The 24,742-nt window shown below is 48.3% G+C and overlaps 1 protein-coding gene across 4 annotated transcripts in view; it reads right to left on the bottom strand.

Annotated features, from left to right (window-relative positions):
- Nucleotides 1–24,742, bottom strand: part of ZMIZ1 (zinc finger MIZ-type containing 1) — a 538,822-nt gene that overhangs the window by 3,859 nt on the left and 510,221 nt on the right. For 3 of the 4 annotated variants that reach the window (XM_038743493.1, XM_038743494.1, XM_038743497.1), the window contains 8 exons: nucleotides 20,182–20,392; nucleotides 18,323–18,428; nucleotides 14,818–14,978; nucleotides 13,728–13,795; nucleotides 10,599–10,667; nucleotides 7,755–7,999; nucleotides 6,238–6,404; nucleotides 1,816–2,076 (listed from right to left, as the gene is read on the bottom strand). In XM_038743493.1, the coding sequence (XP_038599421.1) occupies nucleotides 1,816–2,076; nucleotides 6,238–6,404; nucleotides 7,755–7,999; nucleotides 10,599–10,667; nucleotides 13,728–13,795; nucleotides 14,818–14,978; nucleotides 18,323–18,428; nucleotides 20,182–20,392 (1,288 nt within the window). The remainder of the gene's footprint in view (nucleotides 1–1,815; nucleotides 2,077–6,237; nucleotides 6,405–7,754; nucleotides 8,000–10,598; nucleotides 10,668–13,727; nucleotides 13,796–14,817; nucleotides 14,979–18,322; nucleotides 18,429–20,181; nucleotides 20,393–24,742) is intronic. The other variant, XM_038743496.1, reaches the window with a different exon arrangement.

Raw genomic sequence — 24,742 nt, 5'->3', positions numbered from 1 at the left:
TGCCGAATAAAGACCATTTCTACTCCTATTATCCTGTAGGTCTCCTTGGCAAGGAGCTGACCAACGACATTCAAATAAGCGAACTGCCCCAAACCCACAACATCTGCAAGAGGGTAAATGTCGCCCCGGTGGAGACCAGCTGTGGGTTAAGTCAAGTCCCTCCCATGGAGGCTCTGCAGCATTCAAGGACTACTAGAAGAACTGGCAGTTCTGATACTTCAAAGAACAACAAGCAACACCCGGCCCAAGTCTCTCAGGTAAAAACCCCTGTAAATCTTGTTTTACACTAAGGTAGCATGAAGGCATCTGTGCCCATACTTGCTTGCTCAGATAATCACTGCTTTTTAACTAGTGTCATTCAAGTTTGCTCTGAGAGCATTGCTGTCTTAGGGAGCTGGACAAATATATTACTTGGAAGACAAGCTTGAGAGGAGGAGGAGAAGGGACAGGAGATAATGGGGAATTGGATGATTTTTTTTAAAAAAAGCTCTCGAGGGTTTTCTCTGCAGATTTGCTGTCCCTGGGGAAGTCTGCAGGGATCGATCAACTTTCAATCCCTCCCCAGCCCAGAGAAAGTCACATATGAGTGGCTGCTCTGCCCTTCCAGACTCAGCACTGCTGGTAGATGTGATCAGAGTACAAGGGTCCACTCCCTCATCCAGTCCCACTCTATCAGCTACTTTCCCCAATTCCGGGACCTTGGGTGGCAGGGGACATCCTCTTGCCTTACGAGTTTCACTGTTTGCCACAGGTTCCGCGCTACCAGCCAACACCCCCGGAACACTGACACTGGCACTAGTTGGGCTAGCTCTTCTCAGTGATTTAGGGCAGATAGTCTCCCCCTCCTTCTGAAGCAGAGGTGGACTCCAGCCTGAAAACGAACCATTATCATGGCAAGACAGTAAATACAATTGATTGAATGATTGTTAAGACAGCTGTGGGCCACTGGTCTACTAGGTCTCAAAAATGAGCAAGGAGGGATTCATCTGTGATCCTCAGGGAGAGGAAGCTCATTTGAGAGTGTGTGTGTGTGTATGTTGGGGAAGAGGGTAGTGGAACATGATCTAGGTCCCCCCAGTGACCTCCTCTGACCCCCCCTTGCCCCCTCTTTCCTCCAGCTCTTCTACAATGCTACCGAGGCTCGGCATCAGAGGAGGCTGAAACAGGAGCATGGATGACACATGGACCGGCAAATTGGAAATGCACAGACAGACCAAGAGACACAAAGCGCCATTCTCACCGGGCCTGGAGATCACAGGAGAGACAGAATTACACAGATGACAACTAAACGACAGCGGAGGCGGCAAAGCCCCAAACGTGAGGGCGGCCAAAGGGGAGCGGGGTAGAAGGCAGAGGGAGAAGGGAAAAAAAAAATCACTGGCCGCATTAAAAAAAGGTTCAATTAAGGAAGTGTTTGGGAAGAAGAGGGACACATTCCTTGGACAGCCTCTTTTCCTTTGCCTTTGGATGGGAGTAACTGAACCGGTAGTCAACGGGCGGGTGGGTAGAGAGGAAGAAAAAGGAAAAACCCAAATTTGAGCCATTCACACCTTGCTGAGGACCATCTCTAAACCACCCTGAGCCCACACCAGCCCACCTCCACGTGTCTGCCCTGACGTACGGAGCCTTGATGATGTGTGTTGTGGAAAAGTAGCCTGCGGCAGCATCTCCCCACGGAACTTCCCGCCCACTCACCCAGCTCCCGCCAAGCCCCCCCATCCCCCAGCCCTCCCGCCCCCCGCCACCTCCCCGCCTCTCCGGCGGGTCGAAGCGCCAAACCTAAACGCAGGCAGATGAGTCAGGACACAAACTTACATCCAGCGAAGGCTCCGGCATGTCAGAAGCTCCCTGTGCGCCGGCCTGACCCTCTAAGGCTGAGGAGGGGTTAAAGGTCAGGTCACTGTGTGGATGGTTGCTAGGAGCGGCCTGCGGCGGCTGCCGGGGCGGCTGGGAAGGAGGAGGAGGAGGAGCACCACTGTGATGTAATGGCGGCCCTGACTGGTTGCTTGGGTGAGGTACGTGCAAACCTTGTTGCATGGAACTATGGGATTGATCAGAACTGCCAGGATGTGGGATCTGCGGAGGAGGAAAGAAGCAGGAAAAAAAGAAAAGTGAGGTGACAAGGTACAGTGCTCGAGATGCCTGAAGAAAATGAAAAATCCCCAGACACTAAATGTTTTCCACCAAAAAAAAAAACCAACAGAAAAACAAAAAACAAAACAAAAACCCACTAGCCAGGAGCAAGGGGCTTATACAGGAAGGGAGGAGATTGGTCCGACCCACAAGGAAGGGGGACACGGAGCTCTCTCCACGCCCGGAGCCATCCTGGTTTTGCGGGGAGGGGCTCCGAGAGACAAGAACAGACATTCCGAACCTGGGGTTCTCCACCCCCTTCTCCTCTCCCCCCGCGCCCCGACACGGCTACGACAACAACGACGTGGTCAGAAATGGAGAAGCAAAATGTTAATGTTTTGGGGAGGAGGTGCAGGGTAAACACTACACACTGCCACAGAGCAGAGCTGGGACGGAAGAGAGCGAACAAGTACAAAAAGAACCCCCCCGAAAACAAAAACGAACCAAAAGAAAAGAAAAAAAAAGCGTGGGAATTATCCGACACACCGACAGAAGCCGGGGGCAGCTCAAAGTGACCTTAGATTTCTGAAGCTGAGCGGGGTGCAGAGGATGGTGGGAGGGGGTAAAAGCACCCTACTCAAATAGGGCTTTCCATATGGAGAAAATGGAAGGAGTCTCCTAACTCTGAATCAGCGGGGACTACAACAAGTTTGTTCTTTAATCACATCTAGACTACAAGCTCCTCTAGACGGTAAGCTCCTTATGGGCAGGGAACATGTCTTCCAACTCTGTTACATTCTACTCCCCCAAACCCTGAGTTCAGTGCTCTGCACACAGTAAGCATTCAATAATACGACTGATTGATCGATAAAACGAGGGGGCTTATTCATGGGGCATCTGGTGTTTTTCAGGCGATTTTTGAGGATCTCCCGCATGGGATCAGAAACATCAGCTATTAAACGCAGGGGAACCAGCAAGTGGTGTAGGCTAGAAACCAACCGACTGTCACTCAGTCCCCCATTAGCCCGATCTCGCTTTCTGAGACAAGCACAAAATGTGAACAAAATAAACTAGCGTCGGTGGCAGAAAGCAGACCTGACTTGGGACGATCATTCCCAAATTGGAGGTGGTGGAGATAAGCGATAAATGACCTGGTGGAAGGATAGCCTCTTGACCTCAGTCGCTGAGAAAGAAATGGACTCCCGATGAGGTCAAGAGTTCACATCAAGGCAGGGATGGCAATTTAGCCCTGGCGACTGAAAAATTGGTTTCTTTTGTCTCTTGTCAACAGATTCAAGACCAATGTATAATTTAGGCCTGCGTAAGCTGCTTCAGCTGGCCAACTAACTACCTGATGGAGGGCAGAGTTACATGATGGGTAGGCCTGAGACTTTGAGACACTGTGGACCACTGGGTCAAATAGGTTTTCTCTTGTTCCTCAACCTCAGACTTGGAAGTGATTCTCCCCAGGGGGACCTGAAGGGAGGTCGGAAATCCTACTGATATTTTACCCAGCAGCTTTGCGTATACCAAGCCAGTAGGTGTAGTGAATACAACACGGGCCTGAGAGTCGGGCGGTCATGAGTTCTAATCCTGACTCCGCCACATCTGCTGTGTGGCCTTGGGCAAGTCACTTCACTTCTCTGTGCCTCCGTTACCTCATCTGCAAAATGGGGATTAGGACTGCCCCAAGTGGGACAGGGACGGTGTCCAATCTGATTACCTTGCCTCTCCCCCAGTGCTTAGAACAGTGCTTGGCACAGAGTGAGCACTTCACAAATATCATTATTATTATTATTTACCTTACCGTCTCCCTGTTATGAAAATGTTAATCATCAGGAAATGGTCGTACCCATGGCCCCGACTGATTTAGTGTCACGACTGGCTTTTCAACAACTCCACTGAGGCAGTCAGCGAGGCTTCAGTTGACAGGTTAGTGGCGTTGGACTTTCAGGAGAGTCCCAATTGTGATGATCCAAATCGAATTCTGCTATCAACACCCATTTTGGGCCAAATCCATATAGGTGAGGGCTCTGAGCAGCAGCAGCGCACATCTCCCCTCCATTCTCCCCTCCCACCTTCCCACCCTCCTTCCCTCCAGTTTCAGTCACCTCTTGAAGATCTCCAGGCCAAGACTTTGGATCCTGTCAACTTAATGGCATTAGGGATTTTAATTTCCATGGGGTTGGAGAAGATTGATAGGCCTGGGGCCTGTGCAAATAGCCAGAGTTATTTTTCTCTCAGATGGGTTGTTGGCGTGTGTTGTGTTTTAAACCCAGCGTGAGTCTGGGATTGGCCACTCTGAGCCCGATCTAAGAACACGGTGTCAGCCTCATGGCAGGGGAGAGTAGGATGTGGAAGAGGAAGGTAAATATCTCCACAGAACCTGGCCATGACACAGTTCATTTCAAGAAGCCAAGGCACGCGCTTCCTGTCCACTTTCTTTCATGGCTCAAAACAGGGCAGATTATGTTGGAGGACACCTGAGAACCCTGCTGCAGCTCCAACTCTGCCCTCTGCCCTTTCCAAAGCCTACCTAAGAGCCATGAAAATAACCACCGGTCCATATCTTTTTGGCCAAAAAGTAGTCATTAATGGGTGCTGAAAAATCAGGCAGAGAGCCCGATTAGCAACTCAGTACCCTTCTAGTAGCCTATCTCTTCTATTCCAATTGGATTTGATTTTCATGAGAACCTGAATTTGAGCTAGGGAGTGGGGACTCGATGTGTTTGTGTCAGGAAAGCTGGTGTTCCCTTAGGAGGTGGGGTTGTCAGGCAGGAGGCGGCGGCAACCACTGGAGATGTGGAAAAGCCAATGCAAAGTGTATCCCAAGATAGCTTGTCCACAGTTAAACAACTTGGAAAACCACTTTCCAGGTTGCTGCAGTCCCAAAGCTGGGAGTCAGAAGTCTGGTTTGTCTGTTCCAGCACTTTCTAAACACCCCTGCAGAGTGGCCAAGCCCCTCGCCTCTTTGATTCCAACCTTCCACTCTGCTCCCAGAGGCGTCTTTGGTCTTTCCCTCTCTCTTTCCTGCAGGAGAAATGAATCTTTGATCCCATTCTGGTGAACATGGGCTGGTTCAGGGGCCTAAACCAATCCCCTAAAGAACTTTCCACAATCAAAACGGCATCACCTCTCTCCTAGAGGAGGTATTCCACAGGAGTTGACTCTCTGCATCCTTCCTTTGTAGAGAATCCAGCTCATATGGGGGACACTAGCCCCTGCCTTGTGGGTTGTTGGGGAATGGTATTTTTGACTCTGAATTTTACCCACCAAATTAATTCCAAAACCAATCGAGCTTGGGGCATGTGAAATTTCCAGTCACATGGCACAGCTTCTGAAATGAATCTGCTTGCTTCCTCTCCTGACACAGTGTTCCTCCTCATGTAGGACCCTCATTTCCTCACTCTCTTTCCCTGTGCCGCTTCCCCCTGATCCACTCTAGGGAGAGGCTCTTTGGTGCCTACGAATCCAGACACTAGGCCTGGGTTCTCCTCCCAAGGCAGTGGACTTAACCCCTCTTCTCTGTATCACTTCTCCTGGAGTCCCTAGCCTTCCTCTCCATGATTCCAAAAGAGGGTCTGGTGGGAGCCTGAGAAGGCCCCTGGCCTTGTCTGGGAAAGTGGCCACGAGGTTGTCCCAGGGTGGGGGAGGAGGGAGGAAGGAAAGGCTCTGAAGGCCTAAATGGTCTTTGCCACTTCCACCATAATGCTGGCCAGTGGAAAAACTTGACCCTCAGGATGGTGGGCAAGCTCTACTGATCCCCAGTCCCCGGATCTCAGATGCTTCCAGTGCCATTCAACAACCATCCTACTCAGTTTCCGGGGTTCCAGTCCCCTCCAAACGTTGTGTCCTTGAGGTCTGAACTCTTCTTTCCTAAGAACCCTCTGTCATGTCCTCTCCCCACCTCCCTCCTGGGTCAGGTCTGAGATGCTCAGGGGGAAAGAGGTTCCGGACACAAAATCTCCCTGAGCAGACAGGAGAGTGAGGTCGGGGTTCGGGGGTGAGGGGGAGAAAGAGAGACAGAGAGAGAGAAAGAGAGAGATGGAGAGAAGGAGAGGGGAGAGAGAGAGGAAGAGAAGGAGAGAGAGGGAAAGAGAGAGAAAGAGGGAGAGAGGTAAAGAGAGAAAGAGAGAGAGGGGTGAGGGCTGTGAGGGTACTTACAGTTTCCTGCATGGGGTGGCTGAGGGGCTTCTCGAGGGCAGCCATGTTGCCGGGCATATCTGGGGGGTGGGACAGCTGAGGGGGACCATGCATGAAGTCGTTCATGGTGGACCCGCCGGGGTTCCCGTGGGGGAAATCAAAGTTCCCGTGGCCTTGGTAGTTGTTGCCTGTGGTGGAGGAAAGCTGGGGTCACCCATGGGAGGGGGTGTACTAAGGAGCAGGAGGAGGGGAAAGGATTAAGGTTGCAGAAGTCCCACTCCAGGTTCAGTTGAGGATTGCCTGGGGATGGTCGCTCACCTTCTTTTGGTCCAAGGCTCCCGATGTGCTGAACGAAAGCAGCATAATCTACAGGCTGCGGGATGGAACCAGGGGCCGGGGGGGTTCGGGTTTTTGACCTCGGCTGTGACCCTCTCAGTGTGTGGTGTGAACTGGGGCAAATCACATAATTTCACTGAACCTCAGTTGCTCTGAGTTTTTTACTTCATTTTATTTTTTTTATAACACTTACTGTGTGTCAGGCACTCTACTAAGCACTGGAATAGATACAAACTAATCAGGTTGTATTTTTGTTTTGTTTTGTTTTTATGGTACTTATTAAGTGCTTACTACATGCCAGGCACTGGACTAAGCGCTGACATAGATACAAGCTAATCAGGTTGGACACAATCTATGTCTCATGTGGGGCTCAGGTTCTTAATCCCCATTTTACAGGGGAGGTGTAACTGAGGCACAGAGAAGTTAATCGACTTGTCCCAAATCACACAGCAGACCAGTGGAGGAGCCAAGATTAGAAACCAGGTCCTTTTGACGCCCAGGCTTGTGCTCTCTAGGCCACACTGCTTCTCTGTACCTCCCGCCTCTTGCTTAGTGTTTCCCAGGTACAGTGAGGTAGATAATCCAGGGATACATCTGAGTCCTTCTGGTGCTTTAAGAGAAAGGGGGCTTGTAAATTTGTGGTGGCATCGGTACAGTTCACCAAAGGGGAGAGAAGCATCAAAGGAAGCTCTCTCTGGTCACGAGGGCTGGGGACTGCGGTTCCAACCCACCCAAACCCTCGTTTTCTGTATTACTCTGAACTGAGCGGTAACTGGTTCATGGCCCTCCTTTCCTTATAGCTCACAGCAAACTGGGGACCAACTCTCTTCCCTCGCCAGGCTTCCAGGGTCCTCCAGAGGGTCTCTTGTCCATCCTCCTGCCTCCGTATCACAGCCCCAAAAGATTGGGTGGGGGGGAAATTATCTTGTGTCTTTCCAAGGACAGTGCATGGCTCCCAGGGAATGTTATGTAAATACCCTCGTTATTATTACTTATTCCCCTGTGTTCCCTTCTCATGTCTCATTTTAAGCCAGAACATCAAGAATTCTTCCTTATGTCTAATTTCTTTGGGATCCCATTCCCCCCTTTCTGTATTCTCCCGAGGAAGCAACAGAGAAGCCTCCCCCAATCCCCATCCCCACTCTAGATTAGCTCCGGGTTGGTTGCGGGCCCGGCCCCGGGGAGACCCTAGGATGACCCACCTTGACTGCTGTACTCATTGGAACTAGTGCCCCCGGGGGGAGGGGGGAGAGGGTAGGGGGAAGGGCCAGGGCCCAAGGCTGCAATCATCTCCATCACATTCGGCATGATCATCTGGCTGGGGCTCATGGTCTTGAACCTCTTGGAGGGGATGCCATCCGGGTCATCCTTGATGTGGATGTCGGACTTGATGGGCACTGGCCTCCAGCTGCACGTGGGGTCAATGGTGACTTCTTCAAACTCAGAGCTGCAACACAAAAGGAAGTATTCGTAGGTGACTGATGCTCCCCGATCCCCAGTTCTGGGGTCTCCACAACCCCCGTCAGAGAAGCTGGAGGCCTCCAGGAACAAGAGGTCGTGTAAACTCCACACTTTTCTGCTTCCCCAGCCAAAACCGGGCAACCAGTCTTGACTCTTCAACACAAAGAGGGGGGTGAGGGGAGGTAGACTGGGATGGAGGGAAAGGAGAGAACTTCATTCTCTCTTCAGAATGGCGACCTAGGATCTGCCCGTGCTGAGAGGGCCCTCAGGGAGCAGAATCCACCAGTTGGAAATGATTTCTTATCCCTTCCCAAATTCACTGAGCTTACTGTGTGCAGAGCACTATACTAAGTGCGTGGGAAGCACAAATTGGCAACATATAGAGACAGCCTCTACCCAACAACGGGCTCACAGTCTGCTACCTCCAATGGCTGCCCACCCAACTCATCACACAGGAACTATTCCCTGTTAGTTTCAAGGCACTCAACTATCTCCCCGCACCTATCGTTGCTCCTCTCCCATGACAATCCAGCTCGCACACTCCCCTCTCCCTCCTGCCTGGAACCCCCTCCCTCTTCACATGTCAGATCTTTGCTCTTCCCATCTTCAAAGCCCTATCAAAATGAAAGCCTTTCATGACTAGCCTCTCATCTATTTTCCTTTCCAACTGTGGGACCCATGAGCTTGAGTCCCTATTCCATATAAGCTAGCTCTTATATCCATATAAGCTAGCTCTCTTCCTCCCTTCAAAGCCCTGCTGAGAGCTCATCTCCTCCAGGAGGCCTTCCCAGACTGAGCCCCCTTTTTCCTCTCCCTCTCCCCATCCCCCCCGCCATACCTCCTCCCCCTCCCCATAGCAGTTGTAAATATTTGTACAGATTTCTTACTCTATTTTACTTGTACATATTTACTATTCTATTTATTTTGCTAATAGTGTCCACATAGCTATAATTCTATTCTGATGATTTTGACACCTGTCTACATGTTTTGTTTGGTTGTCTGGCTCCCCCTTCTAGACTGTGAACCCGTTGTCGGGTAGGGACCGTCTCTATATGTTGCCGACTTGTACTTCCCAAGCGCTTAGTACAGTGCCCTGCACACAGTAAGCACTCAATAAATACGATTGCATGAATGAATGAATGAATATTCCCTAAGCACTTTTGGACTCATCCTACCCTGAGACCCACAGCACTTACATACAGATCCTTGTAGTGACTGTGTCCCTCCCTGGAATTTATCTAAGTATCTGCTTCCCTGGCTAGACTGTAAGCTCCCTGAAGCCAGGGACTGTGTCTACTAACTCTAGTGCTTAGTACAGTCCTTGGCACACAGTAAGCACTTAGTAAATACCATTAATTGATCAACTGATATCAAAGTGCCTGGTCAGCCTGGCCATCCATTCCCAGGTAGTTCCCATTTTTCTCAGAGCTACACTCTGAGAAACACATCCAGCTACATTTTTATTTTAAAAGTCAAAAGCACAATTCTACCAGGAGGAACTGTGGCTGTGGTGACAGGCCAGTTCCCTCCCCATCTTCAAAACCCCACCTCCTCCAAGAGGCCTTCCCTGACTAAGCCCTCATTTCCCCATCTGCCCTTCCCTCTGGGTCAACTGTGCAGTTGGTTGTTACCTCCTTAAGCTCTTTGATAATCAGTCCAGCCCAACAGCACTTATGTCCATATCCTTATAGTCTATTTCACCTATCTGTAATTTACGTCATTGCCTGTCTCCCCCTGTGGACTGGAAGCCCCTTGTGGGCAGGGATTGAGTCTACCAGCTCTACTGTATTGTGCTCTTCCAAGCACTTAGTACAGTTCTCTGCACACAGTAAGCATTCAATAAATACCACTGACTGACTTACTGGTATTTATTTATTACTCTATTTTGCTTGTACATATTTACTATTCTATTTATTTTGTTAATGATGGGCATATAGCTTTAATTCTATTTGTTCTAACAACTGTGACATCTGTATATATGTTTTGTTGTCTGTCTCCCCATCTAATAATAATAATAATGGCATTTATTAAGCACTTACTATGTGCAAAGCACTGTTCTAACCGCTGGGGAGGTTACAAGGTGATCAGGTTGTCCCACGGGGGGCTCACAGTCTTAATCCCCATTTTCCAGATGAGGAAACGGAGGCACAGAGAAGTTAGGTGACTTGCCCAAAGTCACATAGCTGACAGTTGGTGGAGCTGGGATTTGAACCCATGACCTCTGACTCCAAAGCCCGTGCTCTTTTCCACTGAGCCACGCTACTTCTAGACTGTGAGCCCATTGTTGGGTAGGGACCGTCTCTATATGTTGCCGACTTGTACTTCCCAAGTGCTTAGTACAGTGCTCTGCACATAGTAAGCGCTCAACAAATACGATTGAATGAATGAATGAATGTACTCTGGACTCCTGGACAAACACCAATCACTCAGAAGAGAGCCTGTCTTGAGGCAAGCTGTTTCCTTGGGATTCACATGTTTAAAACCCAAGGCACCTTCCCCAGCTCTCTCTTCCAGTCTGCACGCCCTCCCAATGGGAACAGGGGTGTCCAAACCCCCAGCCAGGCTGGTTAACCAGTAGCACTTACTTCTGTATGGCATTCAGGATCCCCCACATGTACTGGTCCACCTCCAGACCCTCCAACAGAGCAGTTTTACTGCAAAAGGAGAAAGACCAAGTTACGCTACATTCTGCCCGGAAATAAAGGATTGCATGACAATGTCCCACCATCACCGAACCCGAACAAAATGCTTCGGCTGGGCTACCCCTCCGGAGGTCATTTAGTCCATCCCCCCGCCTCCAGATTCCATCCATCCCTCATCCATCTGGGGGAGAGAAGGGGAAGAAGCTTGTTCATTCTTTTCTTAAAGTTCTCTGGGGCCCTGTCCATAACCCATCCCTCATATAATCTACCCTGGGGTTCACAATCCTTACCATTAGGGACTTCCTAAGTTTATCATCAGCCCCTCTTATTCTCATTCCTGCACCCCACATTCTTACTTGGTGTTTTGCGATTTTGAGTGGGGATTGAGAGACCGACTGAAGCCAGCAGTGTGGCCTAGTGGAAAGTCTTCTAGACTGTAAGCTCACTGTTGGGTAGGGACCGTCTCTATATGTTGCCAATTTATACTTCCCAAGCGCTTAGTACAGTGTTCTGCACTCAATAAGCGCTCAATAAATACGATTGAATGAATGAATGAATGAAGAGTACGGGCCTGGGAGTTGGAGGACTTTGGTTCTAATCCCAGTGCCTCCACTTGCCTGCTGTTTAACCTTGGCCAAGTCACTGAACTTTTCTGGGCCTCAGTTTTCTCATCTGTAAACTGGGGATTAAATACCCGTTGTCCCTTCTACTTAGACGGTAAGCCCCACGTAAGAAAGGGACTGTGACTGACCTGCTTATCTTTTATCCACCCCAGCACTTAGTACAGTGCTTGGCACATAGTAAATGCTTAATATAAAAATAATAGTTATTTTATTTGCAAGATGCTTTTCCATTACCTGATACTCAAGCATGAAGTCACAGGTTTCAGGTGATTTAGTTTAGTTTGAGTCACAGGGGCTGTTTATTTTCCTAACGCTTGATGATGAAGGCCGTGACTTCAGAACCTACTCAGGGTAACTGACTGTAGTGTGAGTGGTTAAGTTTCACCAGTCAATTGTGCCTGCCAATTATTATTATTTTTATGGTATTTGTTAAGTGTCTATTAGGTGGCAGGCACTGTTCTATGCACTGGGGTACATAATAATAATAATAATGGCATTTGTTATGCGCTTACTAAGCGCAAAGCACTGTTCTAAGCGCTGAGGAGGATACAAGGTGATCAGGTTGTCCTACGTTGGGCCCACAGTCTTAATCCCCATTTTACAGATGAGGTAATTGAGGGATTAAATACCTGTTGTCCCTTCTCCTCAGACTGTAAGCCCCATGTGAGACAGGGATTGTGACTGACCTGCTTATCTTTTATCCACCTCAGCACTTAGTACAGTGCTAGACATATAGTAAATGCTTAATATAAAAATAATAGTTATTTTATTTGCAAGATGCTTTTCCATTACCTGATACTCAAGCACGAAGTCACGGGTTTCAGGTGATTTAGTTTAGTTTGAGTCACAGGGGCTGTTTATTTTCCTAATGCTTGATGATGAAGGCCAGGCTGGGGAATGAAGTCCCGTGACTTCAGAACCTACTCAGGGTAACTGACTGTAGTGCGAGTGGTTAAGTTTCATCAGTCAACTGTGCCTGCCAACTATTATTATTTTTTTTATGGTATTTGTTAACTGTCTACTAGATTGCAGGCACTGTTCTATGCACTGCGGTACATAATAATAACAATAATGATGGCATTTTTTAAGCACTTATTATGTGCAAAGCACTGTTCTAAGCACTGGGAAAGATACAAGGTGATCAGGTTGTCCCACGTGGGGCTCACAGTCTTAATCCCCATTTGACAGATGAGGTAAGTGAGGCACAGAGAAGTGAAGTGACTTGCCCAAAGTCACACAGCTGACAGTTGGCGGAGCTGGGATTTGAACCCATGACCTCTGACTCCCAAGACCATGTTCTTTCCACTGAGCCACGCTGCTTCTCCAATTACATACATGGTAATAGGGTTGGACACAGTCCCTGTCCCACATGGGACTCACAGTCTTAATCCCCAATTTACAGCTGAGGTAACTGGGGCACAGAGAAGTTAAATGACTTGTCCAAGGTCACACGGTGGACAGATGGTGAAGCTAGGATTAGAATCGAGGTCCTCTCACTCACAGCCCCACGCTCTTTCCATGAGGACATGTTACTTCACCCACTAGTGCACACAGTGTAATTTTGGTATTAAGCACTTACTACGTGCCAAGCACTGGGGTAGATGCAAGGCAATCAAGTTGGACATAGTCTCTGTGCCATATGGGACTCTCAATCTCAACACTCATTTTATAGAGAAGGTAACTGAGGCCCGGAGAAGTGAAGTGACTTGCCCAAGGTCACACAGCAGACAAGCACACAGAGAAGCAGCATGGCTCAGTGGAAAGAGCACGGGCTTTGGAGTCAGAGGTCATGGGTTCAAATCCCGGCTCCGGCAATTGTCAACTGTGTGACTCTGGGCAAGTCACTTACCTTCTCTGTGCCTCAGTTACCTCATCTATAAAATGGGGATTAAGACTGTGAGCCCCCCGTGGGACACCCTGATCACCTTGTAAACTCCCCAGCGTTTAGAACAGTGCTTTGTACATAGTAAGCGCTTAATAAATGTCATCTATATTATTATTATAAGTGGCAGAACTGGAATTAGAACCCATGAACTTCTGATTTCCAAGGCTGTGCCTTACCTACTAGGCCACAAGTTAGCAGGCAGGAAGGGGTGCAGCACATCGTGAAGTGCATGTGTGGTCGTTCCTTACAAGAACCAGCCACGGGTAGAACTGCGACTATGACACGGGTCTACCATTACGGACAGATCTATAGCCAGGCTCCACACAACTAACACTAAACATGGCACTGAATGGTATCCATTTCTGCCTGGTAAACATGTTCTCTCCAAACATCACGAAGGGCCCTGTGGTTGTGGCTGGCCATCACTACCACATCTTTTCATTACCACTTCGTCCCAGCGGGTCTTACGCCCTAATGCTTGGGGCTCATCGACTCCAAAACCTACAATTCACCACAGATTTGGGGGCACAACCCCACCCTCCGAAGGAAGGGGGGTTCACTCACTTGCATACAGGACACCTCCAGGTTCCTCGCTCACAGTTCAACTGCAAATATGATTCCAGATCAAAGCACTAAAGCGGGGAGACAGGGAGGGCGGGAAGACAGAGAGAGAGAAATCCTGTGAGGTAAATCAAGTTGACACAATGGTAATGCAAATAGTGGGATAATGCTACACTGAAACTAAAACTCAATACCGCAGGCTAACAAACTGGCTTGGCACAATCACTGACTAGTCCACTTTCCTGCAAGGAAAATATACCTTTTCCTCTGGCAACCTTGAACAAAGCTCCTCAGGGGTAAGCCAAGGCTCCATAAAGGAGAGATATGTCCTCACTTTGCTCATAGATGATCAGCAGGGAGTAACACACCTCCTGCCCTCAGGGATCTGAAGCCCATGGCTTAAGAGGGAGGTCCATATGAACTCATCAACAGGTCCTTCCTCCCACTGCTCTTATTCTGTAATCTGGATTGTGGCAGAAAAACTACCCCAGCAAGCAACATAGAGTGAAGGGCAGCATGTTCGGTGGGGAAATGGGGAGGAGGCCAATGTTGGTACGGGCTTCCTGGAACTGCCAACACTAAGGGTCTATCACACCCTAAAACAAGCCTAGGGAAGTGAGTCCCACCCGCAGAACATCACAGATAACCCTCAGAGGCCCGGGGGCCCAAACACAGGCCGGATGATCTTGGATCATGCGACAAGAACACCATTTCTGCGCTGGAAATCTGCCGGTGGGGTTCAACAGGAGCCTTCTGGGTGGCAAGAGAAGGGAACATAAGACTTAGTAGATGGCAGCCCCACCTTGTGCTCTTGGGCCGGAGGGCTTCAAGCCAACCTCAGTGCGCTCATGGCTTTAGTAGGCAATAAACCAAAGCCACATTGTGAGAATTGGGTGGCCTGAAACCACAACGAGGATATTCCGGACAACTTCCGTCTCAAAGTCTGATGGGGCAAAGCAGCATTAATAGGCAGTGCGTTCCCCTGCCGGCTCCAGCAACAACCGAGTTTCTCGGGAGAGAGCAATTTCATAGCTCTCCTTTCACGTCAACTTCTTTCACTCGGAGCCGCGTTCAGGGTAGCAGCCACTCTTACCTGCACATGCTTGCAATCATGGCCTCTGGCTGGCAGCTGAATCCTCCGGAATGTGATTGGACATTTCAGAGACACTTTAATTGCCGTCTGCTCCACTCCGTCTTCTCCATTTAATGTTGCGTTGCCCGAGGAGGCCGCCACGCTGCTGAAATTCCGCTTGACTGTTGCAAAAGGTTATGGATTTAGGAATTAGAAAACATGCATCCAGCAGTTTCTCGCTGGGTTATAATAAATCTGTCGGCAGAGAAGGTCCACGGAAATACCATCTATCTCGCCTCCAGACTTAATGACTATGGGAACTCATCAGCAGCAGAAGCTTCCCTAGTGTATTTTCATTAATATTTGAAACATGTCCTTGCACAGATACACGGCTTTCAGGAGATGTCACAGACTCTCCGGTATTTAGGTGTCTGGGTGGCCAGACGAAGACTTGCATACATGTGCAGAAATATAACAAGTCTTCCCCAAACGTGGAGTGCAGACAAAATCTGCACCTTCAGATAAGGGGGGACTCCAGCCTTGGGGAGCTGAAGTTTCATGAAAATGGGATGCTTCCTTCACTGGCCTGGGGGATTGCAAAAAGTACAATCTGGGGGCCAATTATTCCCCAGACCAAAAAAGAAAATGCCACATTCTCTGGCGTTTCTGCAAACGTCCCAATTCATCGAGCAAGTATTGGAAACAACAATATCTGAAGAGATGAGTGAAGGAGGTGATTTTAAGGCACAAAATTTGACAGCAACATTAACACTGCCTGCCAGAACTTTCAAATCAGTCAATTTCTCTGGGAAGCAGAACTACAACTGGTCCTTCTGAACAGCGACTCAAACAGGTGTTGCAGTAGCATAAATCCTATTTTTGTTCCTTTCCTGACACTCAAATCTACAACTCTGCCCCTGCTCTCTGTCCCTCCCTTCAGGCTCGGGTCTCCTCCTGCCTTCAGGACATCTCCATCCGGATGTCTGCCCGCCTTCTAAAACTCAATATGTCCAAGACTGAACTCCTTATCTTCCCTCCCAAACCCTGCCTTCTCCCTGACTTTCCCGTCACTGTAGCTGGCACTACCATCCTTCCCATCTCACAAGCCCGCAACCTTGGTGTCATCCTCGATTCTGCTCTCTCGTTCACCCCTCACATCCAATCTGTCACCAAAACCTGCCGGTCTCACCTCCGCAACATCGCCAAGATCCGCCCTTTCCTCTCTATCCAAACCGCTACCTTGCTGGTTCAATCTCTCATCCTATCCCGACTGGATTACTGCATCAGCCTCCTCTCTGATCTCCCATCCTGTCTCTCCACACTTCAGTCTATACTTCACGCTGCTGCCCGGATCATCGTTGTGCAGAAATGCTCTGGGCATGTTACTCCCCTCCTCAAAAATCTCCACTGGCTACCAGTCAACCTATGCATCAAGCAAAAACTCCTCACTCTCGGCTTCAAGACTCTCCATCACCTCGCCCCCTCCTACCTCACCTCCCTTCTCTCCTTCTACAGTCCAGCCCGCACCCTCCGCTCCTCTGCTGCTAACCTCCTCACTGTACCTCATTCTCGCCTGTCCCGCCGTCAACCCCTGGCCCACGTCCTCCCCCTGGCCTGGAATGCCCTCCCTCCGCACATCTGCCAAGCTAGCTCTCTTCCTCCCATCAAAGCCCTACTGAGAGCTCACCTCCTCCAGGAGGCCTTCCCAGACTGAACCCCCTTTTTCCTCTCCTCCCAATCCCCCAGGCCCTACCTCCTTCCCCTTCCCGCAGCACCCGTATATATGTTTGTACAGATTTATTACTCTATTTTACTTGCACATATTTACTATTCTATTTATTTTCTTAATGACGTGCATCTAGCTTGATTTCAATTTATTCTGGTGACTTGACACCTGTCCATATGTTTTGTTTTGTTGTCTCCCCCTTCTAGACTGTGAGCCCGTTGTTTGGTAGGGACCATCTCTACTTGTTGCCGACTTGTACTTCCCAAGTGCTTAGTACAGTGCTCTGCACACAGTAAGCACTCAATAAATACGATTGAATGAATAAATGAATGAATGAAATAAAGGCACCGTGCCTTCCAGAGGGTCTACAGAATCACCTGCATGGACCGAGAGGACCTAACAGGTCCAACCATAACCCACGTACAGAGTTCTTTGGAAAGCATGGAAGCATTCTGACCCCTCTTTGGCTGAAGATGGCACCTAACTCACCTCAGACAGTTAAAGCTTTCTCACCTTACATGAGATTCCCTGACTTCCCTTGGGTATCTGAACCATGCTTTAAAAATCTGGAGAAAATTATTCTCAGTTCACTCCTCTAAAGCCAGCCTACTCAGTCTCGTTGATGCCACCTCGAACCCCTTGCTCACATTCTCCCTTGGGCCTGGAGCTCCCTTTGCTGTCACATCTGACCATCCACCATTTGTCCTATCTTCGAAACCCCTTGAAAATCACCAAAAGCCCTTCAAGAGCCCTTCATTTCCCCCATCCACCCTCACCTCCTGATCCACTATGCACCTGGCTGTGTACTGCTTAAGCACTTGTATATTCATCCTGGCCCGCCGGCACTTAGGTGCATATCTTTCTACTCAACTGTTTCCCCTTTCTGCCATTTATTTTAATGGCTGTGTCCCTCTGTTGACTAAACTCCTTGCAGACAGGGATCATATCTATCAACTCTATTACATTCTTCTTTTCCAAGTACCTTGTACATATTTACTATTCTGTTTGTTTTGTTGATGATGTGCACCTAGCTTTGCGTCCATTTGTTCTGATGACTTGACACCTGTCCACATGTTTTGTTTTGTTGTCTGTCTCCCCCTCTAGATTGTGAGCCTAGTTGTTTGGTAGGGACCGTCTCTATATGTTGCTGACTTGTACTTCCCAAGCACTCAGTACAGTGCTCTGCACACAGTAAGCAGCACTCAATAAACACAACTGAATGAATGAATGAAGAGTACCTAATACGGTGCTCTGCATGCAGGAAGCACTCAATCAATGCTATTAATTGATTGATTTTCACAATGCTAAATCCCTCATGTTCCAGCCCATCCCCCCAAAGATGGAGGACAGCTGGGAGAACCCTTATTTGACCTTGAATACCCCAATAAAAACTGCTCTTAGCTTTCTCTTCTGAGGAAATCCCAGTCCCCTTACTCGATACTCAGAAATTTTCATTTTTCAGTTCCATAGAGATGTTTCCTGGACCACGTGAAGACACATATATCTGGGACTTTCCCGGGGAGAAATTTCAGACCCTGAGGTCTTTGAGGAAAGGGTGAAAATGAGACTGCAGCATACGGCCAGAAGTTCCCCAGCAACAGTAGCTGATGGGAATGCCTTGGATCATTCATTCAATCCTATTTATTGGGTGCTTGCTGTGTGCAGAGCACTGTATTCAGCACTTGGGAGAGTACGATACAACAATAAACAAACTCCCTGCCTATAACGTTGGCCGCTTACTGGTCCCAGATGGAAAACAAAATGCTGTGGAAAAACAAAGCCCCACGAACTGCAACTCACTCTTTGTGATGCAATGCTCTGCAGGCAGGAGTCGTTTCTTGAGCAAGCCTTGAAGGACAGAGCGGACGGAGGGCCGGTGGACTAGTTGCAACACGAACAAATGGGACTGCAAGCAAAGGTAATCGTGAGTATTTATCCCAAGCACATAGGTCCTTTACTGCGCTCTTTCACACTCCAAACTCCAAGGCCCGAGCCTGTCACGAGGCTTTGGGAATTCAGCCAGTCAGCCTCTGCTCCCACATACCCAAACTTTGAGAGGTGGAAGGTGACAGGAGAAGGAATTTCCCATCTACCCCAGGCAATGGCACCATGGGGACAGATGGGCTGCAAGGTCAAAGTTGGGCTTGCTTGCATCCTTTTTAGCCTTGAGATAGGGCTTAATGCAGGTGCACCAAAAACTCATCACCATCCTGACTTTACCCAGTAGCCAGCCCAGTTTTCCAAATTTCCTCACGTGCCTGGTGCCACCTGAGAACAGGTGAAACTGGCACAGAAAATGGTTCTGATGGTAGCGTGGTAGAGAAGCAGCGTGGCTCAGTGGAAACAGCATGGGCTTTGGAGTCAGAGTCATGGGTTCAAATCCCAGCTCCGCCAATTGTCAGCTGTGTGACTTTGGGCAAGTCACTTCACTTCTCTGTGCCTCAGTTCCCTCATCTGGAAAATGGGGATTAAGACTGTGAGCCCCCCGTGGGACAACCTGATCACCTTGTAACCTCCCCAGCGCTTAGAACAGTGCTTTGCACATAGTAAGCGCTTAATAAATGCCATTATTATTATTATTATTATTATTTGGGCAAGTCACTTCACTTCTCAGTGCCTCAGTTACCTCATCTGTAAAATGAGGCATAAGACTCTGAGCCCCCTTTGGGACAATCTGATCACCTTGTAACCTCCCCAGCACTTAGAACAGTGCTTTGCACATAGTAAGCACTTAATAAATGCCATCGTTATAATAATTATTATTATTATTACAAATGCTATTGAGGGAGGGAAGGCCACCTCAGAGAGCCTCAGTTTACAGGCATCCTTGAAACAATCAAACAGTAGTACTTAACGATGCAATGCAGTCATTGATTTAAATAACGCATGTAGACTTTGGAGAACTGGGACTGTGTCCCTGTGCCATGGTTCCTCAGAGGCCACTCCAGCATTACAAGAATCAAAATGCATTTGATTCCCCTCCCTGGAACACTCATCTAAGAGAAAATGGTCCAATCTTTTTTTTTTTGATGGTATTTATTAAGGGCTTACTATGTGCAAAGCACTGTTATAAGCGCTGGGGAGATTACAGAGTGATCAGGTTGTCCCTTATGGGGGCTCACAGTCTTCATCCCCATTTTCCAGATGAGGTAACTGAGGTGCAGAGAAGTGAAGTGACTTGCCCAAAGTCACACAGCTGACAACTGGCGGAGCCCGGATTTGAACCCTTGACCTCTGACTCCAAAGCCCGTGCTCTTTCCACTGAGCCACGCTGCTTCTCCTATGGCCCAATCAAAAAAATAATAATAAAAAAAGGCTCTGAATTTTTTTAATGTTATCTGTTAAGTGCTTGCTGTGTGCCAAGCACTGTATTGAACACTGGAGTAGATACAAGCTAATCAGGTCGGACACAGTCCCCGTCCCATGTGGGGCTCCCTGTCCTAATCCCCATTTTACAGATGAGGGAACTGAGGCACAGAGAAGTGAAGCAACTTGTCCAAGGTCACACGGCAGATAAATAGCAGAACCAGATCCTTCTGACTCCTGGGCCTGTGCTCTATCCACTAGTCCATGATGCTTCTCATTATTCTCTTTCAGAATCCCCCAAGATGTACTGGGGACGGGCACGGAGGAAGCAACCACCACCGCGATGTACTTACGCAACAACATGCCGTGACGGTGATTTGAATTGTATTTCTTCCCGGCTGGCAGACGTGCTTTAGGTGCAGAGGTTTGTGAGAAGTCTTGTTGTCGCCCCGCTCGATGGTGAGAGGCGTGGCGTTCACGCTGACCTGCACCGAGGCCGGCCAATTGGTGTTCATCTGTCGGTCTTCGTGGTGGTAACACTTGAACTGCAGCTCCAAGTCAGACCTGCACCACAAAGACCACAGCGTTTGCTCGGCACGGGACGGGGAGCAAATCACGGCGCCAAACAAGACATCAGAGGGGCAAATTATTGTCAAAAACCATCGGGCTGAAAGACGCTATTCAGGACATAACGATATCTGGTCCCCTCTTCCCCATTCATAATAATAATAATGATAGTACTTAATGATGGTTTTTGTTAAGCGCTTACTATGTGCAAAGCACTGTTCTAAGCGCTGGGGGGATACAAGGTGATAGGTTGTCCCACGTGGGGCTCACAGTCTTAATCCCCATTTTGCTTGCTAAGCGCTATAGGCCAAGCACTGTTCTAAGCACTGGGGTAAATACAAGTGTGGTTGGATACAGTCCCTGTCCCACAAGGGGTTCTCACTCTTAATCCCCATTTTGCAGATGAGGTAACTGAGCCCAAGGAATGTGAAGTGACTTGCTCAAGGTCACACAGCAGACATGTGGCAGAGCCAGGATTAGAAGCCCGGTTCTTCTGACGCCAGCTCTGCGCTCTATCCACTAGGCCACACTGCTTCTCACCTTCCGCTCGCCATGACTCCAGGCTTAGAAAGCCCCAAGCCTGACCCAACAAACACACTTAGCACATCTTCCCCCATCTCCAGTCAGATCAACCCCAAATAAAGATTATTTATTTATTTTACTTGTACATATTTATTCTATTTATTTCATTTTGTTCATACGTTTTGTTTTGTTGTCCGTCTCCCCCTTCTAGACTGTGAACCCACTGTTGGGTAGGGACCATCTCTATATGTTGCCAACTTGACTTCCCAAGCGCTTAGTGCAGTGCTCTGCACACATTAAGCGCTCAGTAAATACGACTGAATGAATGAATGAATCTCCTGGATGGCTCAACGGATAAAGAGAAAGGTGAGGTACACTAGAGTCCCCTTAGATCCACTGCCTTATTTCCAATAGCCTGCTGCCTCACTTTCTTTTCACCCCAGACACGGGGGCCACCACTTATTTCTTCAGCGAAACTTATCCATTTTAATTCTAGTCTGACTGGCATTCCAAATGCCCAGGTCTGATGGCAGGACCAAAGGCAAATGGGAACAGAAAATATTTCCTCTTCACCCACATTGATAAACAGAGAGAGAGCCTGAACCATGTCGGGAGTTGACTAGGACAGGGAAGCCCAAGAGGAAAGGGGAATTGATTAAGGTCCATTTAGGAAAGGGAGCCATAGGTCCTGTCTCCCATTTCCCTCTTCAAAATGGGAGAGTGATTTCAACCCTGGAGGGGCCTTCAGCATGATGAAGAAGGTCTCTGGAGCAAGCCGAAGTATACTGAAATGGGTCAGGACTCAGAAGACTGAGGTCTACTCCCAACTCTAGTCACTAATATTACGGCTAGGTAAGTCAGAACTTCTTTGGGCCTCAGTTTCCTCCTATACAAAATGAGGAGGATAATCTCTGTATTTTTTGCATCTAGCAAGGGTTCTGTAAAAATAAAATAAAGGTCACAGACTTCATTCATTCATTCAGTTGTATTTATTGAGCGCTTACTGTGTGCAGAGCACTGTACTAAGCGCTTGGAAAGTACAGTTCAGCTATGAATAGAGACAATCCCTACCCAACAATGGGCTCAGAGTCTAGAAGGCACAGATTTGGCACTGAAGTGATTATAGGATACTGATTTCCAAGGATAGGCAATCAACCAATTGGATAAGCTTGCTGTGGGCAGGGAATGTGTCCGTTTAGTGTTGCATTATACTCTCCTAAGCATAGCTTCTATGCAGCTTGTGTTGACTGATCCATCGATCAACAAGTATCAGTGATATATATTGAGTGCTTTCTGTGTGCAGCGTACTTTACTAAGCACCGGGAAAAGTACAATGTAATAGAGTCGGTAGATGAGAACCACAAAATGTTCCTAGATTAGAGGGGGAGACAGACATTAGAATAAATTAGAGAAAAGGGAAAGAGTAAAGAATGTGGATATGTACATAAATTCTGTGGGGCTGGGGTTAGTGTCAGAGTGATTAAAGGGTACACAGGCAAGTTCATAAATTGATGTAGAGGGGAGGGCAGATGGGAAATGAGGGTTTAGCTAAGTAAGGCCTTTCAGAGGAGGTGTGATTTTTAGGAGGATTTTGAATGAGGGAAGAGAGGGAAGAGCGGCAGACTCTCGTACATGAAGGGAACAGAGTTCTAGTCCTGAAGGAGGATGTGACAAGGGGTCAGTGGTGCAACAGACGAGATCAAGGTACAGAGAGTAGGTTAGCATTAGAAGAGTGGAGTGTGAAGATTGGGTTGTATTAGGAGATCAGTGATGTTAGACTGAAGGAAGTGAGCTGATTGAGTGCCTTAAAGTCAATGGTGAGGTGTTTCTATTTGATGTGGAAGTGGATGGGCAACTGCTGGAGGTTTTTGAGGAGTGGGGAGATAGGGACCGAACAGCTTTGTAGAAAAATGATCTGGGCAGCAGAGCCAAGTATGGACTGGAGAGGGAAGAGACTGCAGGCAGGGAGGTCACAGAGGAGGCTGATGCAGTAGTTAAGGAGGAATATGATTATGTGCTTGGATCAGTACAGCAGCAGTTTGGCTGGAGAGGAAACGGCATATTCTAGAGATGCTGTGGAGGTAGAACTGACCAGATTTCATGACAGATTGAATGTGTGGGTTGAGTGAGAGACATAAGTCAAACAGAGAACCATTGGACAGTGAGTAGTTGAAGATAACAGTCAGAGAGGGGAGAAGGGAGGGGGCAATTGTTTTCATAACCCGAGAAAAGATCAAATCAGAGGCATAGGTGGAAAGGGTAGAATTCGAGAGGAGGCATGATATTATCTCTTTACATACTCCTGGGAAGGATGAGAAAGTCAGAAAGCGGGGAGAAGGAGGAAGGGAATGGAGAGAAGAAGAGAAGCCTGGCTTAGTGGACAGAGCACGGGCTTGGGAGTCAGAAGGACCTGGGTACCAGTCCTGCTTCCACCTCCTGTCTGCTGTGTAACCTTGGTCAAGTCACTAATTGGACCTCTGGGACTCAGTTACCTCATCAGTAAAATGGGGATTATGACTGTGAGCCCCATGTGGGACACAGACTGTGTCCAACCTGATTGACTTGTATCTACCTCAGTGCTTAGAACAGTGCTTGGCATGTAGTAAGCACTTAACAGGAACCATAATAATAATAATAATAATAAGAAACAAGGAGGTCTTTAGGGAGACCATGCCTAATGGTTTCAATTTTATCAATTTAGTACATGGCCAAGTCATTACGGGAAAGAGTTGGGAGGTGCTGGGGAACAGGGGGGTCTGAGGAGGGAGTTAAAGGTCTGAAACAGCCAGCGCATACAATACACTTGGAAATCTATATGGATGGAGAAGTATTATTGTTGGGTGGGTGAGAGGGCAGAATTTAATCATTTGAGAATGAATCTGAGTTGGGCGAGAGTGACCTGGTGTCTGGATATCCACTAGCAGTGCTCTGCAGTTTATGCACAAGAGCGGAGGAAGTGATCTGTGGAGGTGATCCAGGACTGCGGGTTAGTGGTATGAGATGGGAATTGGGACTGAATGAGGGAGTGGAGTTCAGTGGACCTGACTGAGAGGGTCAGAGTGGAGAGGGTATTGCTGAGTGGGTCGGCTTGTGCATTAAGGGAAAGTAGTCTGGGCATGGGCACCAAATGGTTTTGTAAATTGGACGGGGTCAAAATATCAGAGGTCTCTGTGGGGGAATGGGATAGTTATGTGGGGAGGGGGTGTGTGGAGAGAAGGCAAGTGAAGGTTGTTTTCACAGTGGAATTTCAGAGTTAGTGAGGTTGGAGACTGTACAGTGACTAGAGATGGTAAGATCAAGCATGTGTCCATTAGCTCTCACTGCCACAGTGGTGGCAATGGACTGTAGTGTTCCCACTGCCCCTGAGTAGGGGGGCATTGGAGCCGAGCAGATGCAGCCCCTGGCCCCACCCTCACCTCTGCAGTCTATTAATATAATAATAATAATAATGGCATTTATTAAGCATTTACTATGTGCAAAGCACTGTTCTAAGCACTGGGGAGGTAACAGGATGATCAGGTTGTCCCACGGGGGGCTCACAGTCTTAATCCCCAATTTACAGATGAGGTAACTGAGGTCCAGAGAAGTTAACTGACTTGCCCAAAATCACACAGCTGACAATTGGTGGAGCCGGGATTTGAACCCATGACCTCTGACTCCAAAGCCCGTGCTCTTTCCACTGAGCCACGTTGCTCCTCTGTAATAATAACTGCAGTATTTGTAAGCACTGTACTAAAGACTGGGATAGATTCAAGATAATCGGATCAGACCCAGTCCCTGACTAAAACGGAGCTCATAGTCTAATTAGAGAGAACGGGTGTTCTT

Source organism: Tachyglossus aculeatus, chromosome 3, assembly GCF_015852505.1.
Source record: "Tachyglossus aculeatus isolate mTacAcu1 chromosome 3, mTacAcu1.pri, whole genome shotgun sequence".
In the NCBI taxonomy this organism is placed as follows: domain Eukaryota; kingdom Metazoa; phylum Chordata; class Mammalia; order Monotremata; family Tachyglossidae; genus Tachyglossus; species Tachyglossus aculeatus.
This window is presented reverse-complemented; position numbering and strand designations above follow the sequence as displayed.